This window comes from Furipterus horrens, unplaced genomic scaffold, assembly GCF_987537825.1.
Source record: "Furipterus horrens unplaced genomic scaffold, mFurHor1.1.pri manual_scaffold_11, whole genome shotgun sequence".
NCBI lineage: Eukaryota > Metazoa > Chordata > Mammalia > Chiroptera > Furipteridae > Furipterus > Furipterus horrens.
The window spans coordinates 83,638,419-83,658,494 of NW_028327181.1; the positions used below are offsets into that span (position 1 = coordinate 83,638,419).

At 37.3% G+C, this 20,076-nt stretch overlaps 1 protein-coding gene across 1 annotated transcript in view; it reads right to left on the minus strand.

Annotated features, from left to right (window-relative positions):
• NSF (N-ethylmaleimide sensitive factor, vesicle fusing ATPase) overlaps positions 1 to 20,076 on the minus strand; it is a 131,523-nt gene that overhangs the window by 93,108 nt on the left and 18,339 nt on the right. Inside the window, exons 2-8 of the mRNA XM_090292764.1 lie at positions 19,276 to 19,361; positions 17,068 to 17,167; positions 14,635 to 14,674; positions 11,509 to 11,675; positions 8,739 to 8,846; positions 8,189 to 8,264; positions 5,794 to 5,949 (exon numbers count right to left, since the gene is read on the minus strand). Coding sequence (XP_090148890.1) covers positions 5,794 to 5,949; positions 8,189 to 8,264; positions 8,739 to 8,846; positions 11,509 to 11,675; positions 14,635 to 14,674; positions 17,068 to 17,167; positions 19,276 to 19,361 — 733 coding nt within the window. The remainder of the gene's footprint in view (positions 1 to 5,793; positions 5,950 to 8,188; positions 8,265 to 8,738; positions 8,847 to 11,508; positions 11,676 to 14,634; positions 14,675 to 17,067; positions 17,168 to 19,275; positions 19,362 to 20,076) is intronic.

Below are 20,076 nucleotides of genomic sequence, written 5' to 3' on the forward strand. Positions count from 1 at the left end.
TATCTTTTTGTTTGCTTGTTTTAAGGTTGATCTAGGTTTTATTTTATTTTATTTTTGTAAAATTTTTTATTTACTTATTGTTTTTCTCTTACAGTTGTCCCTTTTTGTTTGCTTTTTAAATTACACAAGTATAAGTTTAATATCACTGTAAAACACTCAGACACAGAAGTATGCAGAAAAAGACCAAAAATATGTGTTTCTCATCCTAACTTCTCTTTCAAAGGAGTAAACAATTTTTTTTCAATTCCTTGTGTGTCTGTAGAGACTTTTGTAACGCATTTACTTCTCATTGTATAGGTTTTTTCCATTAAAACAAACATCAATATTTACACATCTAGAGCTATCTCACTTGAAGGTTTGCCCCGTTGCATTCTATAACAAGGCTGCAGGGGTGCAGCACAGTTTAGTTAATGACTTCCATACCAAAGCCAGACTTAGACTTCAACTTTATAGTGACCCAATTATTGATCTATAGATAATGCAACTGTAGTTGCCAGCAAGTCTAATCCATTGGTGACGCTACAGACAACTCTGCGTCCTCCAAAAAGTTTTTTCTAAAAGTCTGTCTATAATTAAAAAATGCCAACTGAATTTGCATATAATTTGACTCTGAGCTATAAGCACAGCCACATTATTTCTATTCAAATGTAAGTAAATGAACTTTAAAAATCAAAACCAATGAGAAAATTAATTCGAGCTTAAAAATTTCAATTTATAGAAAGACATCTATAGTATATATATATATATATATTTTTTTTTTTTTTTTTTAAGGGTGTGTACTTGATCTCTAAATTCTGCTCTAGAGATTTTGGAAATCCCACAGTCATAAGCCATTTTCTTCTTCCAATTAAAAAAAACTTTATAAATTTCCCAACCTGAAGTTAGAATTAGTAAAGTATTAAACTTACATTCCTCATGTCTAAGTATCATCCCTAAGTACTTTGTGGAAAACCAGAAGGGGAAGTTTTGCATCTCTAACCAGTGAGCGATTGCTTTCTTTTCCTTTCCTAATAAATTACAGGCAGACTTGAACAGATGTCAGGTTGGCATTCAAAACCTAAAATATAGCTGAAAAGCAAGTTATGACTAATACAAGGGGAAAAGATGAATGTCAGAAAGCTTCATTTTTTTCTTCTTTTTTTCAAATTTCAGATAAGCTCTTTAGCCTTAGGGTTCCTTTTACAGAGCCCTGGAGTTCGGCTGGATGTCTTAACCCCCATTTAAATTGCAATCTCTGCTCACAAGTGGGGGTGTGAAAATGCATTTGAAGAGTGTCAGTGTTTATGTTAATCTCAGCGAGCACTCCCCCTCTCCCAAACATGGCGCGCTCACAACCTGAGCGCCCTTTCTTCCACTCTGTTATTTGTACTGTTCTGAGCATCTGAAAGACGTCTGCAAGTGACTGAAAGGCTCCTTCTCTCTTGCAGCTCCACTTGGTAGAGTAACCCCGGTCTCACTCGTGGTACCAGAAAAGAGTCGCTTTCCTCTAGAATTTCAAAAGAAACCTTAAAAATACAGATTGAAAATGGGCTTAGAGAGGGAGGCAGAGAGGGGAGGGGACCAAAAAGAACACACTGTCAGTTGGAAAGAATGCGAGCAGGAGACCATAACAAGCGGCCCTCCTGCCCATGAGGTGGCCTGGGTAATCTACAAGGCAGAGATCCACAAAGGATAGCGTGAGGCTTGAGGACTGGTCTCTACAACCTCTTCCTTCTAGCTCTACCGTGGGGTAGCTTCTACCAAAGCTCCCTTCCTTGGATATACGTGAACCTAGTCCTAGAATGACACTAAGGGACGCTAATTCTTGAACAATTATTCCACTGTCCTTTGAAAAGGATTTGTGTTTTTTTGCTCTGACATTTACAGTTTAGAAGTAATTGCCAGGGGTGCTGAAAAATGAAGTTTCTTTGCAGAAATTCTATCTCTGCCAACAAAAGAGCTCCAGTGAGAACTGAGGTAATCCGTCGTTTATCCAGAGCACTCGCCAAAACTGCATGTAAAGGACCAGGCGTGGCAAATGTCTGAACAGAAGCAGAGATTGAGCTGACACCTGCGCATGCTCAAGGGCAGCAGTCAGCTGTTGAGTTTATTCACCTGTACTTCCAGACACTGGTTCTTGGTGCGCACATTTCCACCCTGGCACTCCAAAGGTGCTTCTGTCATCCCACAAAGTAAGGGTTCAAGGTCATTCGTAACAAAACACCTATCGTTACAGGGGTTGGAGGGCATTCTGACTAAACAGCGATCTGGTACCCCTAAGTGTGAGGTGTAAGTCTAGATTTCTTTGCGAATGCTTTCATGTGATTCTGAGGAAGAGCTGCCCCACAGTGCCTGGGTGAGCCCAACTGCTACCCGCAGGAAAAAATAAACAGTTACACTGATGAAAACAACAGCAAAAGCAAAAGTCTAAACTCATACTCCCCTAAGTAATCCCTTTTCCTATTTTTACATGTGGCCTTTCTTCCTCTGTCTGTAGCACTGTATGTGACTTCTCTTCGCCTTTAAGGTCTTCCTTGATTTTAATTCTATAAAAATATTATAACTAAAACAGGAAAGGTACATACTACATAACTGAAAGTATTTCAAGAGAGCAACTAACAGATTAGAAACTAACATATAGGGTTGAGCAAAAGTAGGTTCACAGTTGTTCATGTAGAAAATATAATTAATCAATAGCAATACAAGAATAAACTGTTTTGCGTACTCACAACTGTAAACCTACTTTTGTCCCACCCTTTATAGGACAATTATTTCACATATGTTACCTCACCTGATCCCCAGTTTTACTTCTTACCTGTGTGCCTGATTAGTCCCTCAGTCTTCTACATCTCATCAGCAACATTCTGTATGTATCTAAACTATATTTTCAACTTTGAAAAGCAACACGAAGTTTTACAAACAAAAAGAAAGAATTATATTACCTAGGAGCATAATTATCAGTCTCATAAGCATGACAACAGAGAATTCTAAATATACCCCTTTGTGAGCCTCAAACTTTGATGTACAGGCAAAAAGATCCGTTTAGTTAAGATTCCTGTTTACAAAGGAGACGTACCTCTAGACTTCATGGTAAAGATAATGATTTGATCTCAAGCCAAAAGTAAAAAAGTTCTCTGCTTAAACCAAAACAAAACAGCTCCATAATTATTCTTTCCTAATCACTTTTTTAATTTGAATTAATTTGACCAATCATAGCCAGTGTCCAAATGAATCCCACAACCATACAGATTTACCTATTTAGTTAACAAAGGGAGAGGAAGATCATCAGCTGATTTGTCTCCACCTGGCAGGGTAACAGAACACAGGTATATATAAAAAGGACTTGTGTACCGTTGGTTTACGTTCCATCCAAAAGGAGCAATTTGTACTTTTATGTATCTCTAACGACACTGTACTGGGAGTGCAATAAGTGTTCTACTATGGAATTTCTTCAAAATTCAAAGGAAAAAAGAAGCTTCTATCGGAAAGTAGGGAATGACACATGTAAAGCAAGAGAATTACTGATTCGCAGCCATTTTACCATTTAAAAATTAGCTTTAGGACCTGAAAATCTTCACTCAGAATGAAGAAAATGTCTTTCAATCCAGCTCAAAAGCCAAAGTAGCTTTATACTTACTTTCTTTTAAATCAAATTGATAGCCCATGCTTCTTGATGGCAAAAAGCCACGAAGAGAAAAAAATATATTACTTTTAAAAAAGGACAGAACTCGCCCTGGCCGGGTAGCTCAGTTGGTCAGAGTGTCATCCTGATACACCAACGTTGTGGGTTCAATGCCTAGTCAGGGCACATACAAGGAGCAACCGAAGATGCATAAAGACGTGGAACAACAAATCCATGTTTCTCTCTTCCTCTCTCTCTGCCGTCCTTCGTCTCTCTCTCTCTCACATCAATAAATATCATAAAACAAAAATATATTTGAAAGGACAGAACTTTTCTTTTGTCTAATTAAATTAGTATAAAGACATTAGAAAAATAAATCCATAAAAAGGGTTCTGGATAGTAGCACTCACAAACAATTCAAATCCATGGTCTTTAGTCAAATAGCATGTTAATAAAAACAAAAGCATAATATTATAATTCAACTGATTTCAATACAGATCGCAGAAACACAAGACTAAATTCACTCAGAAATTCTGTATCTGTTTGAGTTTACTTTCAAACTCTTTGACAGCTGGTAAAATCACAAATCAACCAATACGAGTTTTACTCCTTTATGAATTATCTGCCCAACCTCAGACAGAGACCCTAATGAGCAAGGTTTAGATAACGCACAAACACAAATCTAGTATCTGAATAACTGAATTGTCTGTAGCTTCCAACTGTGAGAAAATATTTATAATATAATTAAAAGATAGGGCTTTACAGAAGCAGTTATTGTTCTACTTGTTGGCTGGATAGTCTAATGTTCAAAGAAACAGAATCATTAGACTCTTTCTGTACCAGAGCTCACTCTTGAAATCCAGAAAATAAAATTCTACAAGAATAACTCAAAACATTTGGAATCATCCTTTTATGTCTGCCTATATCTACAATGCCCTTAAACAATATTTTCATGTCTTGATCAAAAACATTTTATGGATTTATTGTTCTTCAAAATATACATTGCCGAGAAGGTACACTATCACATTTTTTACTGTTTTTCAAATTAGAATTGTTTTTTTATGGACTTGGCCTTTGGATCTTTCAAATAAAAAAGTATGTTATTGCCATTTCAAGGTGTATAAAACCCAGGTGATGAGGGTCCCTGTCATTTTCTCTTAATCCAATTCCAAACTCGACCTTTACCCAGTGAACAGGTGTGTGCTGTGCCTGTAATTTATCAGAGTGAGCGACCAGGCAGAAAAGCTGCCAACAACAGAAGGCTGATAGAACCAAGCACTTAGAGCCTAGAAAGCAGAGCTTATCCCCACCATTATGAATATACTTTTATCTCCCAGTAGCAATTTAAAGATAAAGAATGATGGGGCTGAGAGAAGTAATATATTCATATTCCTTCAGTTGTTTTTTTTTGGAGACTGTTTTCATACCAACGGTCTTCCAGAAGCTGTTGTTAGAAATTCCTTTCTGAGATATTCTGTGGCTCACATTCCAATTCAACCTATAATATCGATATGAAAACAGCTATGACAGCACTTCTGCTAGGGCAAATAATGCCACTTCACACAGATAGATTTAATAAACCTTCAAGAACAAAGCGATAAATGAATAGTGCATTTCTTTGTATGCAATATGGAAATTCCTATGTATACCCTGCATTTGTCATATGGGACGAAACTTATTTAATTTAAAAACCAAGTATCCATTTATTAGGTATGGAGATGCACTAATTAAGTAATGTAACAGCTCACTACAAAGAAGCAACAGCTAATATTAGAAATCACACACAGTCTAATAGATAATGATTATTCAGCAGAGTAAAGCTCACCCCTACAGTGAATTTTTAGTTGGGTGAAATTTCTAAATATGCCCTATGTAAAAACATTCATAAATAAATAAAATAAAATTTCTAAGTATGTCCAATAGAAAAACATACTTGAAAAAATAAATAAAATGGAGAAAGCCCACAAATAGTTCTATAATTTCCCCATAAATATAAAATGTAATTTTAAAAAATTCTAACACATCAAAAAAATTTTAGAAAGCTCTTTAAAGGACATTAAAAGAGAAAAATACTTTGGCAGGTCTGAAGAATAATTTCAAAACATTACTGAAAAGAGACTTCATCACACTAATTTTTTTTTTTTTTTTTTTAACAATACAAGATTTTATCAAGTTTTCCTTTTTAAACTCACCCATCTGCTCCACAATCTCTGGAGGAAACACTCGGGAAGCAAATGCTCGTCGAAAAATATCTGAAAATTCCTTGTCCAGACCTCCTATTCCCATTTTTTCAAAGTTCCAGTCAGGATTGATGATAGACTGGCGGTTTTCCTTGGTTTTAGCCTTGCCTGTGTCAAACAAAGATAATCAAATGTGAAATGAGGACTTCATCAGTAAGTGTAAAAATATAGAGCTCACTGGGCATCCTCAATGAACAAAGAGAAGCTACCTTTATACAAAGATGAACAACATGCTCTTAGCTGATTTTCTAATAAGGATGAGTTTTGCTATGTTAACTGCTTTGCCTGGTCCCCATTTAGGGTCAGTAAAACACTTTCAAAAGGACTCACTAAACTCCTGCTGCAGTCCATTTGTAATCAATCCACGGAGCTTGGTCTCATCAACTTTTAATCCTAACCATGGTAAACTAATTTGGTTGATTAGAAGAAACACCATGTGCATATCTGATGAAGACAACACTAGCTGCCAGAAATGAAACTGAAATCTAGCAGTCCCTCAAGGTTCCCAAAGCAAGTGTAAATTTAAAAATACACACTATATTTATCAAGATTAAATTTATAATTGAGTATATAACCCCTCAGCCTGAGTAAGATCGGTTTCTTATTTGCTTTTTCTTCACTTGTACACAAAAGTCTAAAATCATCCTAAAGTCTTGAATGATTTCAAAATTCGGCTTTCAAATTCTTTCAGACAAAAATTATTTAACTCAAATGTCATAGTGCCACCTAAAGTAATTTAAGAGAACAACATTAATTATCACAAACACAAAGAATAAAAGTTCCCCAGTAGACTCTACTATAAATAAAAAAAGACAGTAATATTATATATATTTTTTAATTAGAGAAGGAAAGGTTGCATTAGAAAAAGTTTATCCTAGACAGTAGTTTTTTGGTTAGAGTTCTGTGGACTTAACACGTCCTTTACGAAGCTACGGAAAATATTTTTCTTATGCTCTACTGCCCTCTTGTGGCCATACTTACTGCATGCTAAATCACAACACAATTTTATTTTACAATGGGAAAAAAACTTATCAATTACACCTTTGCATGAATTACTCAGAAATACCCACATGGTATGAAAGCCACACAACTCCGCTGGGACAAGCTATCTCAACAAAAGGTGTACAAAACACAGAATACAAAGAAATCACTGTAGAAATGCATTGAATTGATAATAGATTTTGATAATCCTACATCCATAAAATGACATATATAGTCATTAAAAATTATGTTGAAAAGCTGTATTTATCAAGATGCTTGAAATATGTTAAGCAGAAAGAACAAATTATAAAACAGTATTAAAATAAAATCAAATTTAAAAATTTTAGTTGCATGAGCTGTTTTTGGGTGTCTATCCATTTTTATAAAATAAATATCTTACTTTATAATTAAGAAAATAACAGTAAGAGGTAAAAATAATCTATGAATCAAGAAAAAAAGGTCACACATTCTAAGAAAGTTAAATAACCTTGGATATGATAACATGCAACCAATGAAAATTCTCTTTCTATTGGAGTAGATATCAACTTAATTACTGGTGAGTTACTCTTCTTAAGGCCAAATCTGCATTATTTTAATCTAATAAAAGCAGGGCTAATGTAAAAGAGTATGACTGAACCATGAATCCATAGGAAAGCCTTTCTGCACCTACTCAGTCATCATTTAACTCAGCCACTAACAGAAGGGATGCCAGTATTTCATGTAACATCCACACAACCAGATGGGAGACATTCTACAAAATAACCGACCACTTCTCAAGGTCATAACAGACCATGGCAGTCTGAGGAACTGTCAGAGACTAGAGAAGACTACGGAGACTAAACAACTAAAAGCAACGTGAGATCCCGAAACAGAAAAAGGACATAATGAAAAAAACTGGTGAAATCTGAAAACAGTCTGTGGTTTAGTTAGTAGCAATGTAACCATGATAATTTAGTTTTGGTAATTGTACTATGGTTATTTAAGATGTAACATCAGAGGAAGCAGGTGAAGGGTATATAGGAACTCTCTGAACTACTTTTGCAAATCTCCTGTAAGCCTCAACTTCTCTCAATATAAAAATTTTAAAAAGTAATTTTATCTGTATCTTTTCCCTTATTTATAGAATGGTTACTAGGACATTAAAAATTACATATGTGGCTCACATTACATTTCTGTTGGTCAGTGCTGATCTAGTGAAGGTGTCAAACTTTTTCTTCATTAGCACATTGTGATTTTGTGCAAAGCTTTTCTCAAGGGAGGTACCCCTACTCTCCCTCCCACTTGGAAACTACTGTAGTTGGGTCGCATATAATTAACAGAGATGATCCCACTTCATTCAGAATCTTCTAAAAACTGCAAGTCTTACCAATAAGATTGAGTGATGAATTTTCTGCTTTTTCAAATGCAACTTGACTGTTTCCGACAACCAGTCCTACTTCAATCTGTACAGAAAGACAATAATTAGTATAGCAGTCTAATAGCAGACTTCTGGACTTCTCAAAGCAAAGCCAAAAACAAAGGGAAATGAGGTCTTTCTGAGCAATCTGTAAACTATCATCTAAGTGACATTTACTTTTGCCATAAGTATCTTCCAGTTATTCCTATTTTCTTTACTTCAATGCATATGTCTTTTCATAATGCTTGTCTTACTGTTATTATTTATTTAAAATACATATTATTTGCATTCAACTAGGATTACAAACTCCAAATTACTATTAGGTCTGCAAATAAGTGTATTTTATGTTATATTTTAATAACTGTTCGCTATAAAAGCAATTTTCTCTCCCTACTATTGTAAAAGGATACATAATATGAAATAAATCACTGAGCAAGAGAATTGGTAGAAAAATTCTATTAGTCTGCATAATGCACATCATAAAGATTATCTAATACAAATTATTAGAAATAAAACATACCTTCTGTCTTTTACCTGACGCAGGCTCTCCCTTCAGGATGCTGGGATCCATGGCTTCAAGATCCTTTACTAGTAAGCCGAAAAGCTTTTCATTGAAGCTGAACACAAGCTGTGCGGAAAAGAGGCAGAGAAATCACTTCATGATATAATGGTTTGGTTCTCACATCGTCACCAATGTTTTCCAAATGCACAAAAGCAACTTTGTCCTGTGTGTTCCTCTTAAGTCTGCCTCACAGGCAAACTACCCACCTAACCAATGAGAGGAAAAGGGAGCTAACATTTATTGAGTTATTTGCTGTATACAACCACCCCAGGAAGTTATGTGATTAACAGTCACAAACTCTCTTGGAGACAGAAATTATTCCTCCATTTTAATCAGTGAGGAAGCTGAGATCCAGACGGGGGCTAAGCCAGGGGACCCAGAGTCTCAGAGAATGATTCAGCCTGGCTCTGGGACCCTGATATCTATGCTTTTCTAAAACCAATACGAATGCCTCCCATACGAGCGCAGTGACAGCGTCTGATGCCGTCACTTGCCAAGTATTTACTGAGTGCTTTCCATAAGCGAGGCCCTCTCCTACATGCCGGGCATAACAGTAACTGCAGGAGGCAAAGCTGACTGTCAGTTCTGCCACTGCTACTACTGCTATGAAAGGGAATAAATACAAACAACAGTGATTTGGGGTAAGATATTTATTTTTTTCTCTGTATTATGGAGAATTTTCTTTCATGGGTTTATAGACGTCTGCATGTTATTTGGCTTAAAATAATTACAGATACCAATGCATTTTCTAGTAAGCATTCTTCCAAGCATTTTCTACTAAAATACAAAAGCTAAAGGAGAAGGTAAAAACAATGAGGTTTAGCGAGGTGACTTGAGCTCAACTATCAGTCCAAAAATGTAGGCGTCCAGAGGAACATAGTATAGTTCCAAAAGCAATGAACAGGTAGTCAACACATTATCAACTAAATGTCCTCTTGGGGAGCATTCTCAGACCATTTAATCCAAAGCAGCACCACAGTGGCTCCCTAGGGCATCATCCGTTTTGCTTACATCAAAGTCCTTAACAGTTATGGCATTTCTTTCTTATTTCCTACCTTCCCAAACTAGAAAGTAAGCTCTATGAGGGCAGGGATTATGTGTATTTTGTTCCCTGTTGATCTACAGTGCCTAAAATAGCATCTGGAACAGACTAGGCATTCAATAAATATTTGTTTCATTAATTGGTCAATTGACTAGTGGATTCTTGTCTCAGTGACACCCTTGGGTGTGTCGCCAGGGCATGTCATTTACCTTTCCTGGACCTAAAATTCTTCATTTGCAAAACGAAGAGGTTAGACGAGACCAATTCCGAGGTTCATTCCAATTCTAGTATTCTTAAAAATAATAATAAATGTACTGTATCCTTGTCCTGTCTATCAGTAATTCAGTGTCTACTTGCAAAAGTTTGACATTATAATGTGTGGATTATCAAATTCTTAAGAGTCTTGCCCCAGATCTACTCCACTGAACAAGAGAATGAAAAGACACAGCAGTCTTACTCCAACAACTCTTTCCTTCTACCACTCCTCTCCCTCCCCATCTTACATGCCTTCCCGTGAGAGACTGCAAGGCTGGTCCAGGCAGTCATTCTCAGAATGCCGAAAGCAAGGGTTCTCAAATATTTCAGTCTCAGGATCCCTTTATAAGCCAAAAATTTTTGAAGACTCCCAGAAGCCTCTTTTTATATGGGTCATATCTATTGATATTTACTATAGTAGAAATTAGAACAAAAAACTAAAATTTATTTATTAACCTAAAAATAACTAATAAATCCATCATGAATATTTTTAATTGATAAAATACTCTCTATTTTCCAAAATCAACAAGCCAAGCCGGGAGAGCGGCGCCGTCACACTTCCGTGCGTCTCTCCCTGCGGACGGCCGGGCCGGGCCTGCTCCCGCAGTCGCTGTGCTGCACCGGCACCTGTCTGCGAACTCCGTTTGCCCGTGAGAAAGGAGGGGAAAAGACACATAGGTCTCGGTGTTAATATGAAAACAGTTCTGACTCTGCAAAGCCCCTGGAAGAGCCTCAGGGACCCCCAGGGGCCTTAGGACCCCACTTTGAGGACCACTGCTATGGAGCTACGGTAGGACGAAGGAATTAGGAATGATTAAGAAAAGTCACGGAGAGGGAAACAAATGTAATGTACAGGCAAAAAAGCAATGATTATTTATGTATTTATGTGTACGAACAAATGCTATCAATTGAAATCCAAACAAAGGGCCGACATCAATAATATCATTTTAAAGGAGATAAAATCAGGGCTTCAGAAGTTTTATTAAAAAAAAAAAACAACAAAAAACTGAAATATATATATATATATATATATATATATATACTTAATTTCCTTAAGATTCTCAGAGGTTCATAACCAAAAAAAGTTAAGAACTTCTTTTCTACAAAAATGTATCAGTAAAAGAGAAAGACACCCAAAGACAAACAAATGCCCTAAAATAAGCAAAGGAAGACTTTGAGACATGTATGTTTGCAGTGTTCCCAAAGGTACAGATGGAAAAGCTGCTTAAGTATGCACTTATAAATGACACTGTAGCCTAAAGGAACTTTAGAATTTTGGGGAACATTTCCCTCACTTGTTATCACACATCTTAGATATGCCTGTTCCTATGCAAAGCTCCTCTCGGTTTTTTAAAAGCAGAATAATTTTGGACAACGGCTGGGATTAGAATGCCTATGAAGTGAAAGGAAGGAAAGCACATGTCAAACTACCTGCTGTCCCACCGAGAAGGCCTGGTTGTTGAACTGCTGAATAAATTCTGCTGCCATCTTGTCAGTATCATAAGGGTTGGAGTCGATGCTTTTTTTCTGCAGGAAATCAATCTCGATGGTCATTGTGCCAATACATTGTTTGGCCTTGTCAAATGTATATAAGGACACTAGGGACAAAAAGAAGCATTTTCTTTTTAAAATCAAAGGAACGCCAACTATTTGCTATGTTTCAAGTAACTAAAAGTCTTGCCTAAATGAATCATAGAAGAACTGGACCAAAAGGGAGCTATACGTGGCCTTCGTTGGGGGGCGAGGAGGGCACAAGCACAGATTTTAAAACATAGTAATCACCACTTGAGATTTTCTTCCCCGTCTGAATCAGTTAGAACACACTGAACAACACTCTCCTACTTTTATTCCTCATTCGACTCCCACGGGGAAATCATGGGCCCCTACCGCCCCCAAAAGACCTCAGCATCTCCTCAGAACGACAGTATTTGAAGTTCCAGGGATGGTGACATGGAATGTTATTCCCAAACAGACTATTCTTTGACACAAGAAAGAGCTAAGGTGAGAGATGTGTGGACTCTTTTGCCCTAACAAAGTGGGATGCAGGACAGCTCCCTGCCAATGCCCCCCGCAAAAAAGGCTGGAGAAATAGTGCTTACTATGGGGGTTTGCTTCAAAGCAACTTAAGAGTTTAACATTTCTTTAATACTATAAAAATATTTGCTGAGCACCTACTTTATCCAAGGAACTACAGTAAGTTCTACATGCTGTACATGTTTTAACTCATCTTTGTATTAATAGCACCTAACAGTGTATTTAGATGTTTAATATATTGATGAACTGTTTAAATGAAATAACAGCAAAACACCACACAAACGAAAAACCTACCATAGTCTCCATGCTAATAAAAAAGAAGACAGACTTTGAGGTCTGTGTGTTTCATAACAATAGATTCTGTTAGTAACTAAAAGAATCATTTAGCTCTTTGTGCCTTGATTTGTCCTATCTATAAAACAAGAAGACTGTATTGGATAAATCTTTATGATCTTTCATACTGTAACTTATGTTCTAAACTTATTTCTTAAAGCCTAGCTACTCGAGTTATGTACAAGACTTCTCTGTAAATTCTTTGAATAAAATTTCTTGTGTAATCATATTTTTATATTTTGATTTGCTATTATAAAGAGGGACACACATATTTTAAAGATAAACATTTTCAAAAGCAAATTAACAAAGAAAGCCAGGCTAAGGGGTGGAATATGTACTGAGGGTCACATTGCAAATCTCAGTTGGAAGTTTCAGAATATTCTCCTGCCCCCTCCACTTCTGGATATTTTGTTCTTAACATTTCCCAGAAAGTACCGTTTATATGCTAAGTAACATTCACAAGCAAGAGAGCTTTGTTGTTTCCCCACAGAGTGAAGATATGTATAGGATGAAATATTAATGTAAATATGAATTAGTTGATTCAGCAATTCCACTTTCAGTGTCTCTCCCAGAAAGACTCTTGAATATTTGCTTAAAAATAGATCAATAGAGACTTTCATCGAAGCATTATTTGTAATATTCAAACACTGGAAAAATGCCAATCAGTCGGGAAATGATGAAGAAAGTATGGCAAATATGAAATATTGTACAGCAATTAAAAATGATGTGTATTTAATGCAGATGAATGGCCCATTAAAGCATACCACTGAGTAAAAAAAGTACATTGCAGAAATATTTGTATAGTATGACACCATTTTGTGCATTAAAGACTCTAAAACAATTCCATAATGACACAATGCATACATATGTATGTGTGTATATTTGTTGTTGTTGGCAGCCGTCCGTCTCGAGAGACGATGGTGTAGCTTCTTAAGAGTCTATCTGCACCGCCGAGAATGGCTGTGCAGTCCAACTCGGGAGTGACACGGTATTTGTCTCCTCCCGTGTTGAATCGACATCTTGCGATGACGCTGGAGTGTCCTCTCCAGTGAAGCTGAAGCTACAGAGCCTGGGCAGGGTGATATGGAGGGTCTGCTGTTGCCCAAGCAGCAGACCCCCCCTCTCTTCGCAGCTGAAGGGTCCAAGGGAAAGACGGAGTCAATACAGCTTGGCTTCAGGTGCGCCGCAGGAGTTGCCGGTGTTGACTACAACGTCAAACCGCCTTAGGGACTCCGGCTCCGGATTTTCTGTCGGGGTTTACTCCCTTAGCCTTTCCCCTGAAGAGGTATGCCGCAAGGCAGCGGAGGTTTTTTGGAGTCAGAGTTTTCCTTCTCTGATGTGTGTATATACACATATGAATATATGTGTGTATCATCTTTATAGCAAAGAATTGAATAACTATAATTAAAACATCATCATCACTGAGTATAGTTTTCAAGTGCACTTAATCTAGGTCCATGTTCCTAAATAGAAAAGACCGAGCTGTTAACAGCAGTTTTGAACGCTACAGGCTGTGCCGTGGACAGAAGCGCAGGTAGCACGAACACCAACACCATCACCAGCCCCCAAAGGGGCAGGTGTCAAAAAGGGCAGGAAGGTTGAAAATGTTCTCTTATTTTATGGCTAATAGCAGTTCGATGTCAAAGCCTAATAAAAATATTTTTATAAGCAAAAACAATTATACCAATGCTTTGAATAAACTTAGATATCATAATGATAGGTATAGTATAACTGCCAACCGTGTTACTGAACATCAGTCTGTAATACTTAAAATATGGCATTTCTAGATGAAGAGGAGACTAAATGATTCTTTCGGAAGATTCCTAAGAGTAAAATCACTGCCTTGACTAAGGAATTCTCACCTTGTAGATAGAACTGGGGTTCCAGAACCATTGAATTAGCACTCCCCTTTATACCACTCTCCTTTCCTATTCTATCTTAGCACTTCTACACAGATTGTGAATATGTGGATATTCTTTCCCCTTTTAGATTGTAATTTCCAGGCAGAATAGCAGGCAGATAAAGAGGCAGGGATATAGGTACCATAACTAGTTACTGTCCATCTCATAGACTTAACAAGTAATATGATTAAGATGAGTGTATAAGGACCTAAGGACCACTAACAGAGAAGGGTACAGATCTCCATAACTATGAGAAAATCTCCTTCAGGTAGCTAAAATATTTACCTACCATCTATGTCTTGCCCAATAGAAAGTCCAGCCCATTTTCGCTGTAAAATAAAAGAGAAAAAAGACAAAGCCAAATCAATCAAAATTAGATAAATGAGGAAAAGAGGAATTTCTCTGAATTTCAGGAACACATTCAAAGACCAAAACATGGTATCTCTGCACCCTGGCACCCGTGAATGTGACCGTATGTGGAAAAAAGGTCTTTGCACATGGAATCAAATTAAGATGAGGTCACATCAAATCAGGGTGGGTCCTAAGCCAGTATGGTTGGTGTCCTTATAAGAAAGGAAGACACACAGACACGTGGGGAGAAAGTCAGGTGATGAAGGCAGAGACTGGCGCGATACATCTACCAGCAGAAGAACATCAAGGACCGGCAGAAACACCAGAGGCTAAGCATGGAACAGGTCCTGCCCTGCTGCCTTCAGAGAGAGCACATCCCCACTGACGCCTTGGCTGGCTACAGCCCCACTGATGCCTTGGCTTCAGACCCCACCCTCCAGGACTGCGAGAATAAACTTCTGTTATTGTAAGCTGGTACTGCTACAGCAGTCTAGGAAACTTACGTGCTACAGTGTATATCTGAACATCCAACCCCAAACATACAAAGCTTGCCTTTTTAAAGGAAAGCCGGCACCACTGGGTAGATGCTCCTTTGGATAACATAATCCTCTTGAAGGTCTTTGTAGTATTAGATAATATTTCAGTGTTCTAAATGTAGTGTGGTTAGTTACACTGTTGGTTATAGTAACACACACACACACACACACACACACACACACACACACACAAACACACACAAAATTCCGTTCATAAACCAAATTAAAACTGGTCAGGTAATGTATACTGAAACCCAAGCAGGGATTCAAATAATTATATGGTCACAACTAGTCTTTGAGTACTAGCCAAAGGATTTTCAGGCATTTGTGGCCAGACTTCAGCTTCTCCCAGGTCATGACTGATTACAGGAGCAATAATGCATGCAGGCAGGCCAGATTGTGTTTAGGCAGGAATTCAGGACTGGCCTGGTATAGGTTCAAAATTAGTAATCACTGATAACAGGCCAAAGAACAATGAGAAAAATAATTTTTGGCCAAAAATCAACAGTCTGCTGGTTAAGTCCAGACCTGGGGTCACAGAGAAGCCACATTTAGGTTCTGTACTTTAATCCCAAAGACAGCCTCAAAGGATGATAATCGTGTCTATATTATAAGGTTGTTTTGAGAATTAAATGAGTGAATGCATGCAAAAGTACAGTGATTCCCTCACTTATCATGGGTATTATGTTCTAGACCCCCCAGCGATAGGTGAAAATCCATGAAGTAGGAACTTTACATTTATCTTAGTATTTACTGTACAGCACTGCAGAATCCCGCAATATAGCAAAAAAATCCATGATAAATAATTAAATATAATATTTTTAAAAATCCCACGATATAGTGAGGCCGTAATAAGTGAACCACGATATAGAGAGGGACTACTGTACTTAGAATCATACCTAGCCTATTATAGTAAATGTTGGAGAAATTCTTTTAATAGCAGAAAGATAAGGAGAAATACTCAGAAACCCCATTTCTAACCACCAAAATCCCAAATGGAGCTCTGTGAAAGGTGGTAAACCCTGGAACATCTCAAACCTTTGATCTATAGAAACAAATGTGAAAAGTAGTCCTGATAATGGAAATGTATCCAAACAGGAAAAAGGGAAACAGTGAGTGAAGACTTTCCATTAATTTCTGAGAGCTTCAAGTGATATTTAATAGTTCCCAAAACGAGAGTTTGATCTCTTTCCCTAGACCTCAAGAGGAGTAAATCAATGCTTATTAGCTAGTATACTAGAAGAAGGTAGGGGTAGTATTTACAATGCTTAAGACTGTGGGAATAGGGAGAAAAGGACAGAGACTAGAACTTGTGGTACTCCCAGATTATGTATTACATGCCCGGGGCAGTGCTGGACAATTTTCCCTCCAAAGAATCCACCAACAGTTACAAATGTGATCTTTACCCTTTCAGTCATTACTGGAGTCCAGCAAATTAGGTTGTAATTTGGGATAACAATTACTCATATCATAGCTTTAGTCTGACATCACTGCATTTAAAAAAGCACTATTAGTAGATGTCAATTTCACAACTCAATGTTATTTTTATATCTTCTCTGTTACCCTGGGAGTTAACATTAAAGTAACTTGACACCTTATCTGATAGCTAATTGATATTCAGAATTTTTTTAAGTTAGAAAAAAATCAAGGCAATAAAAGGCAGACACAGTAAAATAGGCAATAAAGGATATATCTTTAAATTCCACATATATTACCTAGATGTTTTTCTTCAATGTGCTTCAGTACAGTTATAGGGTGACTGATGCTTGCTTTAAATGAACTGATTCTCCTATGACTTTCAAGAATGGAAGAGAATAAATCAATATCCCAGTTACCTGAGGTAAGCTGAATGCAATGCTCCCTGGAACCACGGATGGATGGGTCCTCAACGTAAATGTGTACCTGTGGTTGGGGGAGGTCCTCACAACCACATGCCTGGAAGACAGAAATACAGTCAGGATTCCACGTCAAAGGAGACGAAGAATATCACTTCCGAATGTGTTCATGTCCAACCACTGAGACAATGAGGACCAGGTGGAAACACGGCATTGTAGGAGAGTCCTAATTCCATTTCCAAAACCTCAGCGATTCTCAATGTTTCCCAGGCATAAGGAGCACCTTGGGCCAAACACACATCAAGCAGAATGAAGACCAAGTTCAAGAGAGTACACACCATCCAGCACACCAACTTCATCACATTTCCACCTTATATAAAACTGATGCCAGTAATTTAGAGTCCTCTATTAATTAAAATGAGATAAATTTTTTTTCTCCTGAAAATTATTTCACTTCCTAAATAGAATAAAAAGCAGGAGGGAATCAAAGATAGAAGAAGCAGGATATGACAAGCAAAAAAGGTTAGTTTTGTCCTGGCTGGTGTGGCTCAGTGGATTGAGTGCCTGCCTGTGAACCAAAGGGTCACGGGTTCGATTCCCAGTCAGGGCACATGACTAGGTTGCATGTCAGATCCCCATTAGGGAGCATGTGAGAGGCAACCACACATTGATGTTTCTCTCCCTCTCTTTCTCCCTCTTTTCCTCCCTCTCTAAAGATAAATAAATAAGAAAAAATTTTGAAATTGTTTTTAGGACAAGTGTTTAAATCTCTTTGCAGATTCTCACAACAAGTTGAAACAATAACAACCTGTAAAACAAAGAAGATGGTAAAAATAAAATATTTTTCACACAATATATCAGCTTTCATATAGATATCAATATTTACTATTTCAAAACATTTTGTGCTAATTCACCCTGCTCAGATGTTATAATAGATAACTTATTACAGATAAAATATAGTCATCTCATAATATTCTCTTACACTAAGAAACTACCAAGAACTGAGTGTGAGACAGAAGCTTTAAACTGTTATATACTATCTTTCTTTAAATTATCTTTTAGAATGCTATAATTTTTTAATATCAATGGCTAATGTTTCTATATATATCAGTTTGCCACTAGCACACAAGGTCCTGATAGCTACTATATTTTAAGTAACCCCATTGTAAGCACAGTGAACACTTGACACACGCAGAAGAATTCCATAACAAATTCTCACACAGATGATCTACACTCTAGTTTATATGTGGCAAGATTGGTCTTTGACTGAGCATCACAGCATTTTTAGAACTGAAAACAATATCAATACAATCATGTAGTACAGCCCCTCACCCTAAAGCTGAAAACCACAGGTTATTACCAATTCTACTCTGTGAAACTCACATATTTCATAGAAGGCTCAAAACACACACACACACACACACACACACACACACACACACACACACACAGAAAGGCTCAGTTACAATCCTGCTTCTTTGTTCCTTATCTCCCTCGTCTGCCTTCTGGTACAGTCCCTTCATCTCCTGACCACAGCCAACCTTGGAAGTACAGGGATGGCACCGAATTTGGTAGCAGGGCCTTTAGAAGTTCTGCCAGCGGGTGACATGAATCAGTTAAAATAAATGACAATGAAAAATGCTTGTAAAGATCCTACATTTGTTGTGCATCTTCTAATTTTCATGTCTCTTAAATTATCTTAGCAGCAATGATCAAAATGGCTGACACTTCCTGAGGACCTGCTAATGTGCTAGGCACTGTTCTAAGTGTTCTATCTGTATAACTCAATCTTTACAGATACCGTGAGGAAGATATTGTCATCATCCCCATTTTATAGATCACAACACAGAGACGGTAACTTATCTGTGGTCATCAGGTTCATAATTGGCGGGGCCAGAATCCAAACTCAGACAACTGACTCCAGAGCCAAAAACCTAATGACGATGTTATTCATACAATCAGTATGTTTAGTTATGCTAAGAAAAATTGATTAAAAAAAGTTATAAAACGCAATGTATGAATTTAAAGACTTTATAATTATGAAAATTTAACACAGTAAAGACTGAAATACATAACTCTCATCTCCATTTGTTAAGTAAGCAAGAGGAATAAAAGATTATTCTTAAGTTTACTGAAAAATAAGGTCTCATCAGAACTTTCTAAAATACCACCTAACAGGTTAGAAGAATAACAAAGTTAGATACTCACTGGCCCGACTGGAAATCTTTTTCGTTCACAACTGCACAGTTGGTTAAAGATAATTCATCGGTAGGACATCTCGCAGCTTGCATACTCTAAAAAGTCAAGAATTAGGAAAATAAAATTATCTCTTATAAACTTAAAGAACAGTTTATGCCTTGTTATCCTCTACACATCACCTGTCATAAACAACTACTGTTTCTGACCCCCAGCACCCCTCCATCTGTGATAACAGCAAATCCCCTCTTTGGAAAACTGTCCCTTCCTCATTGCGCACGCTTTTGTGGGCGTGCCAATCACAGCACACCGCCAACCAGAGTCTCATTCCACCCATGGGATCTCATGGCGACCGGTAATAAAAGAAAGGCATTCTCCCTTGCCTCACCACCACATGGAGGAAGACTTTCTGCTCTAAAAGAGAAAAAAACTATCACAGAGGAAGCAAAGGTAACAGAGACACAGACAAACACTTTGAAGCACAGACCTGACAACCAAGTTAAAGTTCTCGAGTCCTGAACATTGGTTATAAGCCAAGAAATTATCTTTTTTGCTCAAACTTATTTATACGTTTGTTTTCTATCTCTTCAAAGAGGAGAATTTTGACTGATTCAAGCATAATGAAGTAAATTAAGAAGTTTGATAATGTGTATCATGAAAAGTGTCTGTTATAAGAGATCCCAAGCGGCTATGAACCATATCTCCTAGAGACTGAGAAAACCATCTTCCAAATACCTCCCGACAAAGATAATTACAGGGTGTATATTTTTTAAAAACAGTGAATAACAATCTTTTTGACCAAGAGACACTTAC